General features: G+C 33.6%; 2 protein-coding genes across 2 annotated transcripts in view; one reads left to right on the top strand and one right to left on the bottom strand.

The window, feature by feature from the left end:
* LOC124535602 (ammonium transporter Rh type B) overlaps positions 1-24,490 on the top strand; it is a 49,425-nt gene that overhangs the window by 16,706 nt on the left and 8,229 nt on the right. Inside the window, exons 3-9 of the mRNA XM_047111867.1 lie at positions 9,395-9,586; positions 18,151-18,293; positions 18,895-19,063; positions 19,654-19,766; positions 19,943-20,137; positions 20,563-20,724; positions 22,099-22,195. Of these exons, the coding sequence (XP_046967823.1) occupies positions 9,395-9,586; positions 18,151-18,293; positions 18,895-19,063; positions 19,654-19,766; positions 19,943-20,137; positions 20,563-20,724; positions 22,099-22,195 (1,071 nt within the window). The remainder of the gene's footprint in view (positions 1-9,394; positions 9,587-18,150; positions 18,294-18,894; positions 19,064-19,653; positions 19,767-19,942; positions 20,138-20,562; positions 20,725-22,098; positions 22,196-24,490) is intronic.
* On the bottom strand, positions 1,241-5,589 carry LOC124535603. Its single transcript, XM_047111868.1, has 2 exons — positions 4,750-5,589; positions 1,241-4,719 (listed from the first exon to the last, which is right to left on the bottom strand). The coding sequence occupies exons 1-2, from the start codon at positions 5,587-5,589 to the stop codon at positions 4,462-4,464; spliced, it is 1,098 nt and encodes a 365-aa protein (XP_046967824.1). The 3' UTR covers positions 1,241-4,461.

Below are 24,490 nucleotides of genomic sequence, written 5' to 3' on the forward strand. Positions count from 1 at the left end.
GTAGACTTACTCACTCAACATAACAGCTGTTTACAAACACTAAAATGTTTCAGACGATTTTAACCTTTCAAAATTCACTAAAATTATTAATTCAACAATCAAACAGTTTTAAATTATTAAAACAATTATAAAATAATAATTTCTGGACACGTGTTTTTCTTAAACTCGTGGTTTCGCGCCGACATATATTATATTGAAGTAGGATTTTATAAGCATTTTTGAACCATCAGTAAAATACTATATTTATTGAAGATACCAGCGGTTCGGAGAGTAGGTTTACCAATAAGAACCGGCAAGAAACTCAGTAGTTACTCTTTTTTTCAGAGAAGAGTACTATTTTATTAATATTAACAAATATAAATAAATATATATATTGGATAACAACTCATACTCTGATCCCAACGTAAGTAACTAAAGCACTTGTTTTATAGCAAATCAGAAGTAGCGACGGTACCACAAAAACCCAGACTCAAGATAACATAGAAAAGTAATGAACTTTTTCTACATCGACTCGGCCGAGAATCGAAACCAGAACCTCGGCGTACCCATGAAAACCCGTGGACACACTACTTGACCAAGGAGGTCGTCGTCGAATATTATAATCTGTTGTATAATTTGTATGACTTTTATGGCAAAACTGAGAGAAATTGAAAACATTTTCTGTTCTTTCTTTGTCGCCAGTGTAAGTAGGTCGCGAGTCCCGAGACCGACCGTGACCGAATGTCAAACGCTGTGAATATACTAATGCACTACCGAGTTTTAAATCTACTGATTCCGAGGTTTCGATACTTAAGCCAGTAATAAAGTTATAAGATTTCGCAAAATTTCTGATATTGACAAATATCCCGTGCCTAACCAAGGTCTTTGGATCTTTGGTCCCGCACCTGAAATCTTCCCATTGGATAAAAAAATGTCCTTATTGTGCACACCCTGCGTCTACATCAACAATAAATACCATAACCCATAGGGGAAGTTAATTATTATAATACATCTGTTATTACGCTTACCCTTTTAGTCTTTAAAAAGATCGATACAAATAATTAATTTGGCGGTAGAAAAATCACATCTTCATATATGTAGAGCACTGATTAAAATCTGCACAAGATAATATACTTGCCTTGATTGTATCATAGTTGCATGAAGAAATAAAATGTTTGCAAAAGCTATAAAGAAAAATATAACATCCAGTTGAATTCTAAGAATATGCTAAAATACAATCAATTTATTTTTTTATTTTTTATTTATTTATTAAGATACACCATCGACTTATCATAATAACTAACACAATATTATAATGCACTAAATATACAATCCAGTATGATTTGCCTTTACAGGTGTATACAACATTGTTGGCATTTGTTTCTGTGCGATTACATGATGCTATTAAGGTATCATCTAAATAGTATAAAACTAAAACAAAACAAAACAAAATAAAGCTAGGTGCAAACAAAGTTAAAAATTAAGAATTAAATTAATAACAATATTAATCCACTTAATCTAGATGAGATAGAGAAGAAAAGTGCAACAAATAATTATTAACTATACAATCATTCTTCGTCATAAATAACATCTAAACACTTTCTAACAAATTTGGCACAATCTTGAGGGTGAAAGATATCGATGTCACCCTTAGACGAAAATTCGTTATATGTTGCCATAAGTCTGTTCAAAGGAGAATATTTCCCTACGTTGGTCCTGGAACTTTTCAGATTAAAAATATTCGTAATAGGGTATCTTGGAATAGATCTTGGGACATTTATTGGGATCTGCTGGAGAATATCAGAACATAATATTTGACCATGGAAGAGCTTGTAAAGTATTTTAATGTCACTAATTTTTCGTCGTATCTCAAGAGAATCGAGCTTAAAGTAAGATAACCTGGTACGATAATCGGCACGGTAGGGACAATTGCGATCTTTATAAGCCAAGAAACGAGTGAAGTTACGTTGGACGCGTTCGATTCTATTAATGTGAACATTGTAGTAGGGGTTCCAGATAGGAGATGCATATTCGAGGTTACTGCGAATTAGTGCTTTGTACAGGGTCAAGATAGAGGCAGGATTATTAAAATCTTTACAAATCCTTTTAACTAGTCCGGTTATCTTCCAGGCTCGTAATGTTATTTGGTCAATGTGTTCTACGAAACTTAATTTTTTGTCTAATAGGACACCTAGGTCTCTTACCGATGAGGGCGCACTAAGCGTTACATTATTAACTGAGTACTGAGAATACAAAACGTGTTTTTTTTTAGTAAATCTTACATGATGGCACTTGGTTGCATTTAAATCCATTTTGTTGATTCTACACCAGTGGGAGATTGAATCTAGGTCTGCTTGTAAAAATTTAATATCGTCCATGGAGTCTATTGTATGATACAACTTTAAGTCGTCTGCGAATATAGAACATTTGCTATACTTAATATGGTTATTAATATCATTAATGAACACCAGGAAAAGAATTGGGCCTAAATGTGAGCCTTGCGGTACTCCTGAGGTAGGAAAATATGCAAATGACTTGTATCCCTGCATAGTTACTCGTTGTGTTCTGTTGTACAAGTAAGACTTCACCCAGTTCAGAAGGTTTCCATGTATCCCGTAATATTTTAGTTTAGCCAATAGAATATTATGATTAACAGTATCGAAGGCACTACTGAAATCTGTGTAAATCGAGTCGATTACTTTATTACTATCGATACCATTTGCTAGGTCAGTAGTATAGTTCAGAAGGTTTGTGACGGTGGATTTTTTAGAACAGAACCCATGTTGGTGACGTGATATCACGGTAGAAAAATGATTAGTCATTATTGGACAAATTATTCTTTCCAATAGTTTGGAAAATAAATTTAAAATAGAAATTGGGCGATAATTTTTTATATTTGATTTGTCACCTTTTTTATAGATGGGAACTACATTCGCGACTTTCCATTCACTGGGAAAGGTTGCTGTATTAAGTGATTTTTCAAATAAGATTTTTAAAGGTAGGGTTAAATATTTATAATTTTTTTTAATAAAAAAAGCTGGTATCCCATCTGGTCCTGCTCCTTTACTCGGATTTAATGATTTTATTGCTCTTCGAACGTCTTGTTCAGTAATATCTACTTTATTAAGTGAAAGCTGGGGAAAACAGTCCCCCAAATCTGATTGTGCAGAGTTATCGGTAGAAGAGAAAATGGAGGAGAATTGTCTGGCAAATAAATCACAGATTTCTTCTCCTTTACATGCCACCTTGTCGTTCAAAAACATTTCACCTGGGAGGTTGGAAGACATTCCTCGTTGTTGATTACTAAAAGACCAAAATTTGTTGGGATTTAATCTTAATGATAATTCTGTATTTGTAACGTAACGCGAGTAACAAGTTGTAGTTAAAGAGTCTACACGTTTGTTTAGTAGCCGAAGTTCAATTTCGTCTCGGGGATTTAAATATATTTTATATCTTTTGCGAATTTTTTCCCTTTCTCCTATCATTCTAATTAAGTTACGTGAAAACCAAGAGGGAAATCTACTATGCTGCAATTTAAATTTTGGGATAGTTAAGTCTATTGCGGAGTATAGTATTTCGTAAAATTTGGAAACGGCAAGATCGACATCAGTAATTATTGACAATTCTTTATGCCAGTCAATTTTACTTAAACAAGACTGTAACAGAGAATAGTCTGCTTTTTTAAAATTATACCGAACTTGTATATTATTTCTTATATATTTCATTTTATTTATTTTAATATCTATGTCTATAGGGGGATGATGCAAATCGATTTTACTTATTGGAGTTTTGCTCTTCAGAATAGAAATACCATCAAAATTAGAGAGAATTATATCAAGAACGCGGTCGTTATAATTTTTAATATGATTTATTTGTTTGAGATCATTTAGTGACATAAAGTCCACTAAGAGGTATCCCAAGTTACAATCATAGTTCGTAGGGCTCAAGCCGGGATACATACTCTCATCGTAGACCCAATCTATGAAACTAAGATTGAAGTCACCTAGCAGTACAACGTTCTTAAAATTTGAGAGAAATACTTTATTGCAGTTTTCTAGAAGACCATCTAATACTGTAACAGTGACTGGTGGAGGGATGTAGATTGCACCAAATAAAGTCTCACCAACATCGTTATCTTCTAGTTTAACGGAAACCCATAGATCTTCAAAAGGACTTTCAAACCGTTGGATTCTCTTGGAGTGAAATCTTGTGGAAACAGCTATGACAACTCCGCCGCCAATTTTATCTGCCAGCATTGTTGAGTTTCGATCCCTGCGATAGACGTTATAGTTGGAATTGAATAATTCACTATCGCAGACACTATCGTCTAACCATGTTTCGGTGCCCACAATCATGTCAAAATCTGTTGTTAATAAAGCCAGTCTTATTTCTTTAGTTTTTGTTTTAAGACCTCTGAAATTCTGATAATATATTCTAAAATCAGCCATTGTGAAGGTGTTATATTCAGGATGATATAGAATCTTATAGTTTGTCTAACGTCTCATAAGACTTTATTTGTTTCGCTGGCGAATGTTCGTTTTTACGGACAAAAATACGCCCGCTTCGAATCCAAACAAACTCATAAGATTTTTCCCGGGCTACTTGTCTTGTTCGAGCGTGTAAAGCTTTGTAGTGCGGCGATAAATGTTCCGATACATAGACTGGTGTTTTAGTTCCGGTAAAACCCAAGTGCGTTGTATTTAATTTTTCGTTTGGGTTCTTTTTATTAAATTTGCTAACTGCTGCTAGAACTTCATCTCTAGACTTGACAGACAAAAGTTTTACTATGATAGCACGCGGTCTGCTGGTAGTATCATTCATCTTTCTTACGCGCGTACAAGAAGCTGCTTCAACGACCTGACTGGGAATCGAGATGACGCTGCACAACTGCTTTGCGATATTATTTAAATTCTCAGTTTTGCCCTCGGGTATACCATTAATTTCAATATTCGTCTCTCTTGCATGCTGTTCGATCAAGTTAAGTCTCTGTGAAAGTTCTCCTACCTTGATTAGAAGAGAATTGTTGCTGTTTGTTAAGAGTTTGACCTTCTCTTCTGATGTTTTAAGTTCGGTTTTCATGCGATCGTATTCATCACTCAAGAACTCTATTCCTGTCTTAAGATCTTTTAAAGTATTTAATTCAATTTTTATGGCTTCAAATTCTTTTTTAAGAGCTGATTCAATAACAGTTTTCAGTGATCTGTCTATTGAAGATTGTATTTCCAAACGTATAGTTGACAACAACGACTCGTCAATATGACTTGGAGAAGAATCAGTGGAGACAGATGTCTGTAATTTTTTACGCTGAGTAACTTGGTCAACAGTGTTGGATTCCGTTTCATCTGGGGAAGAAGAGAAATCACGGCGATTTCGTTTCTGTCCTAACTTAGGAATAATGGGAGTGTTCGTATTGTCACTTTTCTTTTTTTTATTGTGACATTTAGGACACGTCCATTTGTCTTTTCTGTCTTTACTCATTGTAGTAAATAGTTGGAAATTAATATTTGCGCAGTCCAAGTCATACGTATCACTACAAAGATAGCAAGACAAATGATTCCCATTAGTTATTCTTTTCAAGCATCCGGCGCATGATTTCGTTTTTGGGTTCATTTTGGGATCACTGTAGCTATTAATTTATATTTTTTTTATTTGCATCTAATTTTCGATTTAAAATAAATATGAAGATTTTTTTTATTACAATTATTTATTTATGTTTTTTTTAATTTAGAGAAAAAAAAATATTTATTTATGTAAACGTTTTTAACATTTATATTCTTGTTTTTTTATTGTTTTTTTTGTTGGCAACACAAATGTATTGGTAGCTTTTCAGAACACTGCAGTGGCAACACTGCGTCAACTTTCTTCTGTTGGCAAGCCTGTTATTTATTGCATTGATTGTGCGAACTTCACTTGTTATGATAATGACTTGTCAATTCTTTTATTGTTTTGAATGAAATACGTTAATAATATAGTTATGTATTTTCTTACTTGGAACGAAATAACTTCTTCTTTGTTACTTATGGTGACATGTGATGTATGATCTTCCTGATTTGGTTGTGGATTCTTGATCTTATATTTAGTTGTAATTACTACAAGTGAATTATTGAGAAGCGCACTTAAACACGTCTGTTGTCTATGCAATCGGTGCAAAACTCCCAATTTATAAAGTATTGGCTGCAAGCCACGTCTTCGCTAGGACACCATTAACGCTTAACCTTGAAATATTTCTTTTAAAATACGCTATTACAATTTATCACTGTGATAAAATATTGTATCTTTATTTAATATTTAATCATCAATATTATATTATAAAACAAAGTCTTTCAGCTGCGTCTGTCTGTCTGTATGTTTGCGATTTAATCCAAAACTACTGAGCGGATTTTAATATGGTTTTCATTAATAGACAGAGGGATTTTTGTGTAAATAAGTTGAAATAGAATGACAATTGTTAAACATATTGGAAAAAGCAACAACAACAGCATACATACACAAAGTGTAATATAAAAAATAATAAAAAATCGCTTGGTGGCCTTGCGTAAGCTTGTGTGGCGTACCCACCCTCTGATCAGATATTCTAACGCCAAACAGCAATACTATAATAATGTTGTGATCCGGTCTTAAGTTTGAACAAGCCAGTGCATGAAGTAAAAAGCATAAGATTATAAAATCCAAAGTCGGTAGTACATCATCGATGTAAATAGTTATTCTTACAGCGCCAATAACTTTGGGCAGAAGTGGTTGCTTACCGTCAGGTAATATATCTCCAAAAGATAACAATCGAACAGAAAACGGTTGCATTTCAGGTGCACTTATATTAATGAATATTTTAATGTGAAGTCTTTTAAGGATCATATAAAAATGCGTTCATTTGTGAGATAAGTGCAGTAACCGACATAAACAAGAGAATTAACAATCTAAAATGATGGTGGACTTCTAAATTTCGAGTTACTCATGAGAATTTCTTAATGGAATAACTCATTATCATTTTAGTGGTCTGACCTAGGTCCTTGGCATCCAGCATTTAGGCATTAAAACAATGAGACCGTGATAATTATGATGATGTACTAAAATTCGAATGAAATGATACAGCCCAGTCCTCAGTCCCACAAATACCACGCATATGTTTACGTGTTGTGTCATCTGATAGCAATCGCATTATTCTGATTGCAATTGAGATTGCTATCTAGATAGTTCTGTTTTCTTGATAATCTGTATGAAATATATTAAACTTTCCTCTATAAAAGCCAATATTATTAAGAATAGTTGAAAAAAAAGTAAATATATTAGGTGCAATTTTTTTTAAACATTTATTTTTTCTGATTTATGTGTATGTATCATATATTATGTACTTAGTTTTTTCTAATATTTCAACAGCATTTTCACATTATATATTGGTAACACTCCAGAACAAATATATATAAAATTTTAACTCAAGAGTTAAAGGGAAATACCTCGAAAAAAAAATATACAAAACGGTTTATGTATATGACGAAGTTCAGAGGTAGAAAATAAATAAATAAACGTATCCATTTTATTTGTCTGATCTTTAGTTAAAAATAAAAACTGCATCAGAAATAAAATTCTTTCAGTAAACCCAAAATTAATAGATGCATAAACTTCATTTATATTAAATATAAATCTTATTATTTACTGTTTCCACATACTAAGCTTAATTTAAACACAATTACATCACCTTATAGAGAACGCTGAGGTGGTCTAAAATAAAATGCCTTTTTAAACGATAGGCCTTTATACTCCTAATATATCCAAATAAAAATAATATATTTTATTCAACGATATAAAGTGCTTGAATAAGCCAAGTACAAGCACTATTGAATCGTCATTTAACAAACTATTTTAAGTGAAGTTACCACCGGTTCGAAATGCAGATTTTACTGAGAAGAAGCCTCCAGTTTTTATACGATCGTACGATAAACCGTTGAATCATACAAAATATAGTAATTTCTACCGAAACACAATACTATCATATTCCTTAATATGCTGTAGCTACAATATAATTACGAAAACCTTCACATTAAATCCTCGACATCGTATCAAAGCTTTGTGCAGTAAAAAAACTTTACTATCGCGATGTTACGGATTTCTATGTGAAGCCATTTTTCGTTCCATTACACCCTCGAGGCCTATTAACGGGTATTGTGCGATTTCGTTCGCAATTTTTCATTTAGCATTTTGTTTTCTACACGGTCAGGTAGATTATGGGCCTCGTTTGTAACGTCAATTCGAACGAGTTTATCGAATTTTGTTTTAGATCGACTACTCGAGTTTTCGTATCCCAATTAATTAGGTTTGAGCGTTTAATGGGTTATTGGGGACACAAAAGTTATTATATTGTTTTATTTACAACACACCCGGATTATGGAAAAGTTCGCAGGTACAGATTATAAAATCGTGAAATCAGAATTTCCTCTAAAAGTTTTATTTAATCCATCGCTTTCACGCCTTAACGAAGTTTGTTCGTTTCAATATTTTGGCAGGAATAATATCGTTTATCTGTGAGCCGGTAATCTGTTATCGGTGTTACTTGTAAATGCATTATCATATGGAATAATGAGAATTTACAACGGATAGTGCGTGTAATTTGGAAAAATTCCAAATTAAATCGCCGTATAATTTGCCTGTATCGCTTTTTGTTTATCTTGAAGCATAAAAATTTATTAATCATAACCTCTAAATGTCGTAATAAAGTAAATGATTTTTATTTTAATGTCACTTCTGATTTGAAGAAGTACTCGGCGCGGAGACGTAAAATCGTAAGCAAGCCATGCCTATATTATGTATCAAATCTTAGTAGGGAATATTACAAAAACATTGTAAGAGCAAAATGCATTTACCCAGTAAAAAAGTAATTGGGCTCTTATTCTTTAATAACTTATGGTGACTTACTGCATAAAATTTAATTCTGGCTATCATTTTATCATTTGCAGCTAAATGTTTTTAAAACATCGGCAAAATTTTGGTTGCCTTTTCCTCGATATCTTCAGTTATTGAAATATAAAACACAATATCAGTCAGCACTTCAAAGGCAATCTAATTTTGGCATATCTTTAATTATTTACCATTACATAATAATTCTTCCATCGTATAAATTAAAACTTAATTATGTGTCAAAATAAAAGGACTAATCCGTCAAAAAACAATTAATACAAAACAATTGACGCACTTGAGGATTTTTCTTCCAGCAAAAACAAAATTGAAATATATAATATACACAAAATAACAGGAAGACAGGTACAATCATTTTGTATGAGAATTTTATTTCAAATAGTTTTGCTACAATAATAATCCATACCTTCTCGTCAGAGAGGGAAGCCTTAGCACAGCAGTGGGAAATTTACAGGCTATAAATATGTACATAATGTAAATGTAATAATTCATAATGTTTATGTTTCAGGTTTCGAAGGTACCCATGTGATGATCTTCATTGGTTTTGGCTTTTTGATGACATTTTTGAAGAAGTATTGCTACAGTGCGTTGGGTTTCAACTGGTTTTTAGCAGCTTTAGTCATACAATGGGCCTTGCTATGCCAGTCATTCTACCATATGACGGACAACGTTATATATATCACCAAACAGAGTTTACTGGGTAAGTTATTTAAAATAAAGATTGATACTTTAAGAAATATTGACCATCGTCAATGTTCTATCAACCTTAAAACTAAGATTCTATGTCTTTTGTTTGTATTATACTAACTTATTTGCCTTTCAAACGATTATTAAAAGCGATGATACTAATATTACTGGTTGACGGTATAAGTAGTTGATACCTAACCAGGCTGACTTAAACAACGCATGTAAAAAATTAAATTTATTTTATTAGACAATTAACAAAAGATTTCTAAAAATGGATACATATAGTCCCTCGGAAAATTCCTTCGTGGAAATATAGCAACAGGGTTCCAATTCTTAAACGATATAGAGCAGTTTTGGATGATAGTGTTAGAGTAACTGTTAAAATTTAGGCAAAAAAAATACAATGATAAAAATATTTTAATAAAAAATTTCCATTAATTACAAATAAATGCTTCCAGGTTATTTTATTATTTACGGTAAAATATGATGATTTATTAATATCCAATAAAATCTGTCGCTCTTTCACACCCAAACCGATGACCGAATTTGATGACATTTGGTGTGAAACAAACTTGAACTACAAGGGTGGACATGTGCTACTTTTCTTATCAGCAAGCCCCCTAAAATGCGAGTGAATCCGTAAGCTGCAACTAGTATTTTATATGTAACACATAGTATAGTATGTATTACCCGTTTTGTGCCCATTCATTAGCTATTCTATCGCCAAGCGGCAATACTTGGCATTGTTGTATTCCGGTTCCAGATGAGTGAGCAAATTTAACCACAGGCCTGTCCTTTAAAATCTCTTCGCCTCCTAAACTGGAAGATTCATGTTTTAAAATTTCTTCATCGAAATTTAATTTTATCCTATTTACTTCTTAATATAGAACTTACGAATTTACCCAGTAGCCATTTTCAATAAGATATTACATTAATTTACCTTTTCTATATAATGTGCCTATTATGTATACTTACTTCGTATTATATATAATTAAATTTCAAATCCTTTGAGATTCAATGCTGACAAATTCACAAATTTTCGTATTTATAATATCAGTGAATAGAAAAATCTTACTAGAATTTATACTAGCTGGTAATATAAGACTGATAATTTTTATTATTACTGTTTGTAATGGCTATAGCGAAAAATAAGGAACAATATCATATAATGGCTATCATCACGATAAAATATCTTCGTAAACGATATGAAGTGCGTATAAAACCACTCCTTCAGTAAATATTACTCGTTGGGAGTCAGTTATAATAAAGCTCGTAGCAATCTTCGTAGCAATTTTTCAACTCGTACCGCAGTCTTTTGATGGTTATGTAGTCATATAGGAGGATCTATATGTACCTTTATGTTTCAGTATGTAAATTTCGTATAAAGTAAGTCCGTCTTTATATTATAATAGTAAGAGACTTATATGTGTATACCATACCTTTGCCGTTAGGAGTGGGTATGATACTAGCCCAAGAGATCAAGACAGATCCTGCGACTTTTACATTTTATTAAAGGCCCGTAAATCATTGTGCTATTGATTCTTGAAATTTCGATGAAATTATTTGATTATTCTATCTTTGAAATGAGAAGAGGAGTCGTTCTTTCTTATGTCCGTCCGGACGTATTGACGGTATTTGCTCCAACCGTCGGCATAATACTGTTATTGTTAATGTTCATTTACATACATTAATGTTGCATCGTATATTAAAAGTAAGGTGCTACTGTTTTTGTGCACTTATTCACTATAAATAATTTGCGCAGTATTCTAGTTTCCCGCTCTGGCTACAAACATCATCACTTTAAACTTCTTTCCATCAGTATGAACACAGATAGACAAACTAATGAATTGGTAGAAATCGTCAAGGCCCTACCGTTACGGCCTATCCTGTCTTTTATACGGTTTTATAATTATTATTTTTTCCGCTTATATTTACAATCAGCCCTAAGGCTATGACCTAATCTGTTCAATGATGCTTTCATACAAAGCGACTTCCCATTGGTGGTACAATATCTGTCAGAGCTACTGCCAGTCTTCTAGCTCTAAGATATGATCACGTTTTAGTCTTACATATTTAAATATTATTAAAAGTAATCGTTTTTTATTATTGTTTACATTCACAATGTATTTTTATAACATTTTCGTTACAGCGCAGGTAATTAATATACGTTGTTAATTTATTTGTATTGTCTATTTTATTTAATACATGATATATGGTGAAAGCAATTGGAACTTGGAATTGCCTTCCCTCCGGACCTCGACAACGAGCAGACGTGCCCAAAACTTAGTGCTACTTTTTTTAAAAAAAATAATTTAATTTTAAAACATAAAATTCATCCTAATAAAATAGGAGTGCATATGTTGTGAGGAGTTGCAACTGCAGTCACATACCATCGCATCACGTCACAAGCACGTAAGCAAACAGTTTATACTTAAGCGAGAAGCTCCGCTCCAATGCTGCGTCGCTTACTACGACAATAAGATACGAAAGCCACGCCCTCCTCATCTACGCTACAAAGTACGCTACCACTGCTACGACACAGTTATGTGCTCCTAGTACTTTGTACTAATTTATGCAATAAGTGTGTTTTTTGAATAAAACAAATAGAATTTTGTTAAAAAGCGCCTAGACGAGCTTTTTCGTTAGAACACCTATCGATAACGAAAGTAAGAGACAGAGGCAACCATATTTCTGGTAACTCCGTCCCTAAAATTTGAGGGCCCTCTCCTACTCGACGCTGCTCTCCTGGTACATCATTTGAACATTTTACAATGCCCCTCAAAAGTGCGTGCCCTACCTCACCTGTACCCGGTACTTCTGTAGATAAATCCCACGACGAATTGGTTGATAAAAATGAGCGCTTGATTCACCATTCTGACTCAGCTCCCGATCTCTCCACACTCCTATTGAACATAACTGAGCGTAAAAAAAGAAAGCACGATGGAGTAAATCCTAATATTACGTCTCTAATAAGTGAAATGTTCACGTCTTTTTCAAAAGAACAGGAAAAACTTTTTTACGAATTAAAGAACTCAATAATAAATATAAAAGAGCAAAACGAAGAGCTAAAGAAAAGTGTAGATATGATGTCCTGTAAATATGATGAGTTTCTGACGCGTATTTCTGAACTTGAGACTGAAAAGAAACAATACAAAAAAACTATTGAACTACTCGAACAAAAAATAGAATATATGGAGCAAAAATCAAAATGTACTGGAATAGAAATACGAAACATCCCAAAATCTAGTGGCGAAACGAAAGAAAATCTCGCAAATATAGCAAAGAATACAGCAAAGGTGTTAGATCTAAGCCTAACTGACTTGGATATCAAAGACGTATACAGAAATAACTCAAAAGACGGGTCAAATCCTATCATAGTCGAATTAACAACTGTCACTATGAAAGAAAAAATGATACGTGGTATCAAAAAATTCAACAAACTTAAATCTAAGGAAGAAAAGTTAAATACATCACATCTACATTATTCACAACAAAAAAGGCCTATATATATTTCCGAAACTTTAACTAATAAAACGCAGAAACTCTTCTATATGGCTAGAAATTTTTCTAAAAGTCATCACTACATCTTTTGCTGGACATCTCGTGGTGTTGTCTATATTCGTAAAAACGAAAATTCGCCACAAATAAAAATAAAGGATGAATCGGATATTGAAAATCTTATAAAATCAAAATGACTAGTTTTAATCTTAATACTAATTTTCTTTGTTATGTTTACGATAATACTATATCTTTTAAGCAACTTTTTACTACACTACGCTGTTTCTCATTACTACATAATTCACTTACACACTATTTACATTTATAAAATTCTTTTATACATATTATATACACAAAATGCACTTACAAAATTCAATATACACATAGCTAGCCCTCTTGTTAATAAACATAAATGCTACAAACACACAAATACAGTCATAAGACGGAAAACTATTTCGATAAAGAAAGTATATAGCTCCTATAATGATGACTTCAAATAATATATTGTTAGGGAATAACTTAGACAGCTTTTCTGTATCACAATCGATGATTTGCGAAATTGAAGACACAGCAAAACATATCTTCTCGGGTATTACAATTATAACTCAAAACATAAGAAGTATTCATTGTAATATAAGTGAATTTGAGATATTAATTGCCAGGCTTAACATAAATTTAGACGTAATAGTGCTTACAGAGTGTTGGCTTTTAAATAAGTTAACAGTTCCATCACTTAGAGGTTACAAATGCTTTTATAATAAAAATAATAATAATCAAAATGAAGGCATAGTGTTGTATATTAAAGACCAGTTTGTATTAACAATTGAAGAACCATTATTTCAAGAAGGAAACTGCATTATTCTCAAATTAAAAGATATAATTATTATGGCCATATATCGATCACCATCTTACAAAAAAATTGACAATTTTTTAATATCATTTAATACTATACTTCAAAATTATTCACACTACAAAAATATTGTTGTCATTGGAGATATAAATATCGACATAAGTAATGAGCTTCAAAATGAGAATGCTGAAAAATATTTACACTTAGCCGCTTACCACGGCTTACTCCCAACACATACCTTCTCAACTCGTGATGCTACTGGATCATGCATTGATCATGTACTACTTAAAAGTAAGAGTCCTTCCATTACGATGGTTCTTAATACATCAATAACTGATCATAAACCGGTAATCTGCTCAATCAAAATGAAACAACATACTGAAATTACCAAATCTATTGTCACAAAAATTAACTATGAAAAATTAAACTTAGAAATACAAAACATCGACTTAACGCCGGTATATACTTCTTATGATCCAAACCTTTCAATGCAATATTTAACTAGCGCAATTAAATCAAGTATACAAAATCATACCCAAACAATTATACTTTCGACTAGAAAAAAAATCATAAAACCTTGGATGACTCCTGGTCTCCTTAGGTGCATACGACATAGAGATAAATTACATAATAAAGCCAGGCGCTCTCCTGGTAATGAAATGGTTAAACTAATATACAAACGATACAGAAATTTTTGTAACAATATATTGAAGAAAGTTAAACGAAATTATGATAAAGAACAGGTAGAAATGGCTAAAAATGATAATAAAAAACTATGGAATGTACTTAAAAATATAATTCATACACACACACAATTTGAAAGCAATAAAGAGTTATTAAATATATTAAATACCCCGCAATCGTCAATTCATCACATAAATAATTATTTTGTAAATGTAGGTAAGAATTTAGCACAAACACTTGACAATTTTGATAATCTAGATACTGCTGATGGTGACCGAAATATAATAGGCAATCAAAAATCATTAGTCCTAATGCATACGAATGAAAACGAAATAAAAAACATTATTATGAATATGAAAACTGACTGTTCTGTTGGATGGGATGGAATTTCAAATAAAACTATAAAACAAACACATAATATACTTGCTCCACCATTAGCGTATATTTTTAATAGATGTTTAGACACGGGTATTTTTCCAAAAGTTTTAAAAAAGTCTGAAGTTCGTCCAATTTTTAAGAGTGGTGATAAAACAATTCTTAGTAATTATAGACCGATCTCTATACTTTCGTCACTATCAAAAATCTTCGAAAAATTAATAAACAAAAGATTAGTAGAATATTTAGAAAAAAATAACCTAATTAATTATAACCAATTCGGCTTCAGAAGCGGCAAGTCTACTGACGACGCGGTCCACACATTAACAAATTTTATTTCAACCAAATTAGATAAAGGAAAAAAAGTAATATGCATATTCTTAGATCTCGCGAAAGCATTTGATACTGTGTCAATCCCAATTTTAATTAAAAAATTAGAGAGCATTGGTGTAAGAGGCAAACAACTTAAGCTATTCGAAGACTATCTTTCGGAAAGATATCAATGCGTTAAAATTGATACCTATTATAGCAATGATCAATTACTGACACATGGCGTACCGCAAGGCAGTGTTTTAGGCCCGACTCTTTTTCTTGTTTATATAGACCTACTTACACGGCTAGAATTAGATCAAGGTCAGATAATATCATACGCTGATGACACTGTACTTATGTTTGCTGCAGACACATGGCCTGAAGTATTTGACATTGCTCAGAGGGGTTTCAATCGAGTTGCTGTTTGGCTAAAAAAAAATATTCTATCATTAAACACTAGCAAAACTAAATATATCACTTTCTCAATTAGAAAAAGTACTAATTTTTCAGATAACCTTCATTTAATTTCCCATGTCTGCACACAATCAAAATATACAAATTGTTCTTGCCCATATCTAGAGCGGGTTAATCATATAAAATATTTGGGAGTGACTGTAGATTTTAACTTAAATTTTAAAAAACACATTGATATACTTAGCGGAAGATTAAATAAAATGATCTACATATTTAAATACCTTAGACATGTAGTAGAAGAAGAACTATTAAAACGAATATATCTGGCTTTATGCCAGTCTCTCATCACATATTGTATTTCTACATGGGGGGGTGCATCAAAAACCACGATAAAAAAAATTGAAGTAGCCCAACGAACAATATTAAAAGTAATGAAGTTTAAACCCTATTTTTATCCAACAAGTTTATTGTATCGAGAAACACATGTACTCACTGTGAGGCAGCTGTTTGTGTTAAGCGTATTGCTTAAGCAGCATAGTGAACTAAAGTACGATCCTACGTTCTTGAGTAAGAGACGAAAACATATCGTAGTTAACTTACCAGATGGTCTTAATACCGCATTTATACAAAAATTCTATAGCTTCCTTGGACCTTATTTATATAATAAAATTAACAAAGCTATAAATGTATACAGTATGAATAAGGTAAACTGTAAGCAAAGCATAACTTCTTACCTTCAAAATTTATCGTACGAAGACACGGAAAATCTACTTAACATCCTACACTAAAATAAACTTTCTATCGAAAATACATCTGATTAAAATTATTTCAATATAATATGTACATAGAGGGTATTCTATCTCAGAAACAAAATACTATAATGAACACACACACACACACACACACACACACACACACACACACACACACAAAGACACACACACACACACACACACTCACATCACATTACAATACAATATAAATAATAAGAAAGGCACATAATTTGTTATTAAAATAATAACAATTGCAATTGTATAAAGTTAGTATAAGATATTATAATTAAGTTTTTGACTAGCCAAATTTTTATGAATAGCCCTTTCCGATGGGAGTCGGCGCTGTTCGCTGAGACACAGGTTCACCTAGTTCAGCAACAGATGATTCCGCTTTGTTACGTGGTGCATACTTTAAGGAACTTATTGTTAACTGAAATACCTTGTAATTGCTTTTTTTGGAGACAATAAATTATTATTATTATTATTATTATTATTAATTACGTTCCATGCGGGTGTCCCAAGATATCTCTCGATTTTTCCCTCACTGACTTATGTGCGCCTTATTGAATTTCCAAAAAAGATACTTAGCGTTTACCTTAATTACTCATACAAATTACAAAGACTTAGAAACCATAATATATTAAAAAATGTAGCTTAATTTCCAATACAAAATATGAAGAATCACCCAAACGTTATAAAGATAATAAGTTTTAAAATAATATATTTTTTCATAATAAGTTGCAATTTCCTTTGAAAACGTCTGCTTAGAAACATTTCTTTGGAAGTATTACAAATTAGCTATTAAAATAAAAGCTATGTTGAATGTAGGGAAGCTGAAGATTTTTATATATTCAAAGTTTGTATTTTTAGTAAATTAAAATGAGTAAATGTTTGTTTCAGTGAATAGTTAAAGTAATCTGCAGCTTAAGATACTTCTCGAGTTGGTTGTAGCGTACTCGGAATAGATTGTTTTGTTGCTGTAAATCCTGTCTTTATTTATGGACTGTAGCTTAGATTCCTATAATGCTTAATTCTGAACGTACTTTATGTCAATTCCTTTTTTAAATTGTTGCTGAATAAAGATTTATTTTCGGAAATATTAGGTGCCACAATGCGTGTAAATTATTTATAAAATAAGCGAGAACTTTTTTATGTTTACACATTTAGACTCTGAAATGGTGCTTAATGTAACATTTACTAATCTAATGTGATACTAAACGCTCATTGGTGACTTAGTTATCATCTGCCATTGACCAGTAACCATTCTGATCGAAATTAAAAACGACCAAAAATGTATCTATTCTAAATTTAAAATTAGTTAAACTATAGGTGCAGGGCGTACATATAAATAGGATTTATTTGTTAAACAAAACAAAGAGAGCAAATTGCCTAATTGGTTATTTATAATATTCGATAATTGTTTCCTTATTACCATATTATAATACTTCACCCGTAATAATAACAAAATACATTTTATGGTAACTATTTCTTACAGAATATTTTTATTGAGCCGTATTATAAAATGACAAACCTAGTTTCTTTTAACATTAACAACAATAATCCAACTTTCATTTCTCCAAAACTCTCATCAGATTATGTCCTTTATATACAAAAAAGAGATTTTAATTTTTAATAAGCTTAAGTAGTTTTAATTAACGGTTTTGTTCACAGAGGCGGATATAATGTCGGCAACAGTGCTTATAACTTTCGGAGCAGTTCTGGGTCTTGCGAGTGGATTACAATTATTGTTCATTGCTATCATCGAAGTTGCTGTCGCCTGCCTTAACTTCTGGCTTGTTGCTGATATATTCAAGGTGCATTTGATTATTATTAACATTTTTTTCTAAAACAAAAATTATTAAAGTAAACAAAATTATTTATACGCGATAGCTTTTAAAATCAATAGTTAATTCTCGTGCCCTAAATACAAGTCGTTCAAATAGGTATACCATTTGTCTCACAGCTGGTTTGTTTGGCTGTAAATTATGGAGTCTTACGTTAGAATTTCCAAGCAGGACTAGACTATAAAGCTACCTGTATATTTTGGATACCCTTCCTTGACTAAGCAAGTCAAGCAAATTGTCGTTTGCCTTATCTCTCTCTCATTGGGTAAGATTGACATTACATCGACCTATGAGAAAAAGGACCACCACTAACCCGCATTGGAACATCGTGGTGGAAAATGTTTCAAATCTTCTCCTCAAAGGGCTGCTGTTATTATTGTTGAGAACAAGGAATAAATATGGACTTACCCTTTTTTTACTTACGTTATTTATCGTTTTATTTTAGTATTTATGCTGAATATAAATGTTATCATGAAATCGAATTACTTTAAAGTAAATTTATCGTGATTTGCGGCTTTACACTAAATGTTGCTATTCTTATTCAAATTAATAATATAATTCAAAATTACAGGTAGCTGATGTAGGTGGATCGATAGCTATCCATGCATTTGGAGCATATTTCGGCTTAGGAGCAAGTTGGGCGCTGCGTTCTAGGAAAACTAAATCTGATCCTGCAACCACAACTCCAACGGTGGATTTAGGCGGACCAAGTTATAACTCGGATGTAACAGCCATGATAGGTAGGTATATAATATAAGATAATTATATAATTAGTTATACATCGTTAAATTTATTATAATATTTGCAAATACTATAAACAAGAGTAGAAGCAAAATCTACAATGTATGAAGACACAGTATGCTAAATTTAGAAGTTTGTTTTAGGTTTGAGGTTTCATTGACAACTAATGCTTGACATATTTAATTTAATTCGCTAAATCCAACTGCAATAAAGTGAATGCCATTTGATATTATCAAAATTATCCTACTGTAATGCCTGAAGTATTTCTTGTAATTCTACTAACTCACACTTGACGAAATCATCAAATACGCCCAAATTTATTTGCAAAAAAATCCTGCCTGAGTTATTATCATAGGTCTATTATGCCTCGAAATATTTTCGATGATTCCTTTAAAAAATAACGTGAAATATAATTGATTAAAAATATGTTGAAATCACAAGTAATATAAATAACACTATTATTTTTAGTATAAACGAAAAACTACACGGCATTTACAATTCCAAAAAACTTTACGTCAAATATTACATCGTGAAATAAAATAGATCACGAAAATATTGTGTTAACGTGAGACTTTTATATATTTTTTAGGTTCAATATTTTTGTGGATTTATTGGCCATCGTTTAATTCTGGTTTGACAAACTCCAACAGCGAATATCAGAGGGCTGTTATCAATACTTATTTGTCTCTTGCTGCGGCAACTGTGAGTAATTTATATTTGTTTAATTTTTTATAATTGACAAGCCTTCCACTCCATATATCCATATGGAAATTCGTACGGTGTACTTAATTTGAATTCGTAATTCATTTCGTGCTGGTGAAGTCAATCGTAAGGAATGCATGTGTCAAAGAGGGTAATGGATAACGAATTTTTTTTAGGTAACAACATTCGTAATGTCTTCGGTAGTGAGCAAACACCATGGTAAACTCGATATGGTCCACGTACAAAACTCGACACTAGCAGGCGGTGTCGCGGTCGGGTCGGTGTGTAATATGCATATTGGTGCGGGCGGTGCCATTGCTGTCGGCATCGGCGCTGGTTTGCTTAGTGTACTGGGATATAGATACCTAACGGTGAGTATTATTATGAATCTTGAGGAATATTTGGAATTTAATTTGGATTTTTCAACTTGCAACGTGGAATATCATTTAAAACTGTTTTTGAAAATGGTATTGAGTGTATATACATATTGTTCACGTATATGAGAACTAACCAAGTCAGTCCTTAGGCTACAATATATTATCCTAAGATATGGAAATAAATGATGTTTTATGTAGTTATAAATACATTCAGGACTGGCCATTGCACTTGGCACACATTTCGATCTCACTTCTTTTGTCGCTGGAGTCAAGAACCAAGGCTTATATCTTAATATTGTACTTGGTTTGCATTTTACATTTATGTTTTTGATGGGATAAAGTTGTTTAGGAACTACATTCTAAAGGATATGACACTTTTTTTTAATTCTAATATATTTTGTGATATTATTTTCTTGTAGCCTCTCTTGACAAAGTTGAATGTACCTGATACATGCGGTGTAAATAACCTTCATGGCATGCCAGGTATCTACTCCGGCTTACTGACAGTATTGTTCGCCGCACTTGCAACTAAGGAAGAGTATGGAACCGATCTGTTTGGAGTCTTTAGTGCTATGGATGATGTAAGTAACATAATATGAAATCTAAACGGTTTATGAATATAATGACAAGTTGAATAGTTACATTATTTCTGTCTTTGTGGACTTCGAGACAGGCATTCTGTCTGCTCAGGGTTATATAGAATAAATGTTTGTTCGAGTGACTACAACAACAACACAACAACAACAACAGCCTGTAAATTCCCACTGCTGGGCTAAAGGCCTCCCCTCCCTTAGAGGAGAAGGTTTGGAACATATTTCCCCACGCTGTTCCAATGCGGGATGGTGGAATACACATGTGGCAGAATCTATGAAATTTGTCACATGCAGGTTTCCTCACGATGTTTTCCTTCACCGCCGAGTACGAGATGAATTATAAAGACAACACATGTATCAGCGGTGCTTGCCTGGGTTTGAACCCGCAATCGTCGGTTAAGATTCACGCGTTCTAACCACTGGGCCATCTCGACTCCTCGAGTGACTACAGCTGTAATCAAATATGTATAATAAATAGTCAAACCTCAATTCGAAGCCGATAGCACGAATCCTGTCCGTATATGGTTGCTTTTTGTTTTCCTGTACAAAAGCTTCGATATAAATCGAATTTTAAATTTTTGGAACCCATGTCGGATTTAATTAAATGAATACAAATTTTTCCTCAGTTTTTTTTGGTTTCCCATTATATAAAATATACCAATAATTTAATTAAAATAATCATTTGTTAGTACCGACATAAATTTGCATACAATCATTACATTCTTCTTATGCATAGAATTATTCTTTTCTTACAAAGACTGTAAAACAAAACATTGACTTTTGATGAGAAGTGATCATTTCTTTCCAAAGGCTGTCAAAATTTCCGACATTATTTACTATATAAAATTTAAAAATAAATTCAGTAGTAATATGTTTTACTTAAAAAAATTCAATATTTGACGAGTTGGTACGATGACGATGATGATGATATTTTCAAGAGTCATTAGCCAACTACTAATATTAAACAACACAAATGCGTGAGCAACTCACACTTTATTCCTTTATTATTTTATTCAATAGGATAATTTAAATACAATACCAGGGAATAAATGTGATTTGCGAGGCAAGTAGGAATGTTACCAACATTTCAGACTTCTTAGCAGTTTAGAGAAATCCTAATAACTTTTTAATACCTAACCTTGGACTTTAATACGAAACCTCAATAATCGTAGCGATCAACGAGTCAGTCAAAGTTAAAATGTCGTAACTACCACTCGTTGCACTTCTTCAATTATAAATACAGTAGGTAATAAGGCTGATAATAATAATTATGGAATAATGTTAATGCATTTCTGAAATATTGTCCCACGGGATTCATAGAATTGTTTGTTCGTTTAAGACTAATTGCATAATTACTTACAGAAAGGGCTTGGCAGAACAGCGGCAAACCAAGCGCTGTACCAGTTTTTCGGTTTACTCGTCACAATCGTTATTTCAACCGTTGGTGGAATTATTACCGGTAAGTCAGTCATAATTAATATCTTATCTATCTATATATCATATATATACACTTGTTAATTATTTGTTCTGTTTTAAATTATTTAAAACAGAAATTATTTAAAAAAAGCTCCCGACGCTCTATGGCGATGGCGTGTTGGGCCTTTTTTTTTTTTTTTTTTTTCTCGCTGGAAAAACGCATTACGCGCTTCCCCCACTTGATGGAAAGTGGGTGGGTGTGTGGGACTCCCCGGAGCCCTGGACGCCGAGTGCGCCCAAGTACGCCGGGTTTACCCACTAAAAAACCAGCGGTACCCTCTGCGTCTTTCGATGGACGCCACGGGATCGCTTACGCATGCTACCGTGACGCCCTGACGGTCGGCCCACCTATGCGGGCCTCTTACACCTAGGGTTGATTCCCGGAGTACTGGCACCCCCCTAGTCCCTGCGGCGCCTATTGAGGCGGTGGGAGAAGGTGCGCGTAGCGCCTTTTCCTCCTCCCCGGTCGTCTTCTGCGGAGCGAGTCAGCGGCGGCACTCTCTTCCCGCTCCCGCTCCGCGGCTTCCTTCTGCGACATGACACTTTCGCAGAAGGAGCGCCTCTCCGACCAGCACATCTCGCTACCGAGCATGGCGTTGATGATGCTCGGCAGCGAAAGGTCTCCGCCCATAGTCGCCGTAAGGGTGTGCCTCTGGGGCCCCCACGCAGCACACTCGTACAGGGTGTGGTACGCCGTGTCCACTGGCGCACCACACTCGTGGCAGGAGGGTGACTCCTCCCGCCGCGCTATCCCGTGCAGGTACTTACCGAAGCATCCGTGTCCAGTAAGTACCTGCGTCATTCTGTACGACAGTGTGCCGTGCTTCCTCTCGACCCAGCGACTCAAGTGGGGACGGATCGCCTCCACTGTAGCTAGGCCCGCCGTGGGTGACCCCAGATCTTCCTGCCATCGAACGATCAGGGCTTGCTGGGCTAGAGCCCTGATCCGCCCGATCTCCGCCGACCCTGGACGTTCGCCGCGGTCCCTCGCCTCGACCCGGAACCGGTACACTTCCGCGAGCACCTCAGCCTGGAGCTCCCAGGGCGGATCGCCCGCGAGAAGTGTCGCCGCAGTCCACGACACCGTACGGTAACCTCTGATGCCTCTCACCGCTATGACCCTCTGCGGCTTGCGCAGCAGGGCCCGATTTTTAGTGGTGAGGGCATCTATCCAGAAAATATTTACTACGAATATATTTTTCAATTTTTCTATAAAATTTCGTATTTATATTTCTTGGTAATACTTCTTTGTATAATAATTATATTATTTTTTTCTAAATTATGCCTTCGATTTTGTTATTATATAATTAAACCTAAAATTCCGCAGATATTTCTAACTTTGCCGTTTCGTAAATTCAAATCGTTTATAAAAAAAAAAACATTGGTAAAAAAGGCATATTATTCGATACCAGATTACGTAGATGATAAAAAAGCCTGGAATTAATACCTGTGGGATTCCATGCAGGACACATTACGTACATATGTTGTATTTAACTAATACGAATGTATTTTTTAAATGTTGCAAAAGAGTAACAACTGAATTTCTTGCCGGTTCTTCTCGGTAGAATCTACTTTCCGAACCGGTGGTAGCTTCACTTAATTGTTAAATGACGATTTGAATTGCTTGTAAAAGCCCACTTGAATAAAGTTTATTTTGATTTTGAATTTTTTTAGGGTTCCGTACGTCTGAATGCAAAAACGGAACCTTTATAGGATCACTCGTGTGTCTGTCCGTCCGTCGCTTACAGTCAATTATCTCCGAATCTATTAGACCGATTAAGTTGAAATTTGGTACACATATCAATTCCTGTAACCCAAATACAGAGGTGTGACGTGAGCAGATGAAATCTGTATATGGGGGGTCATTTTTGGGGGGGAAGGGGAAAATTAAAAAAAAAAAATCTGAAAACTGCATCGTGTGGCATATCAAATGAAAGGTCTTGTTGAGAAGATCTTAAATGTATTTTTTTGTAATTTTAAAATAAATAGTTTCCAAGTTATTCAAGAAAATAGACGAAAATTGACCCCCCCCCCCCCCCCCCTTATCTCCGAAACTACTGAACTTAATATTTTGAAATACAGAAATTAGTTTTCTCCTTATAGATTATAGGAAAACCTATAAGAAGTCCATGATATTAAAATAACATGGTAAATCACTCAATATTGTGCGTACCAACTTACATTTGCAGGTGGAATGTGTGACAAAACAGATTAAACATAATAGGTAACATCGTACGGAATCCTCTTCACGCGAGTTCAACTCGCACTTGTCCCCTTT

The sequence above is a fragment of the Vanessa cardui genome, chromosome 15, assembly GCF_905220365.1.
Source record: "Vanessa cardui chromosome 15, ilVanCard2.1, whole genome shotgun sequence".
Lineage (NCBI taxonomy): Eukaryota > Metazoa > Arthropoda > Insecta > Lepidoptera > Nymphalidae > Vanessa > Vanessa cardui.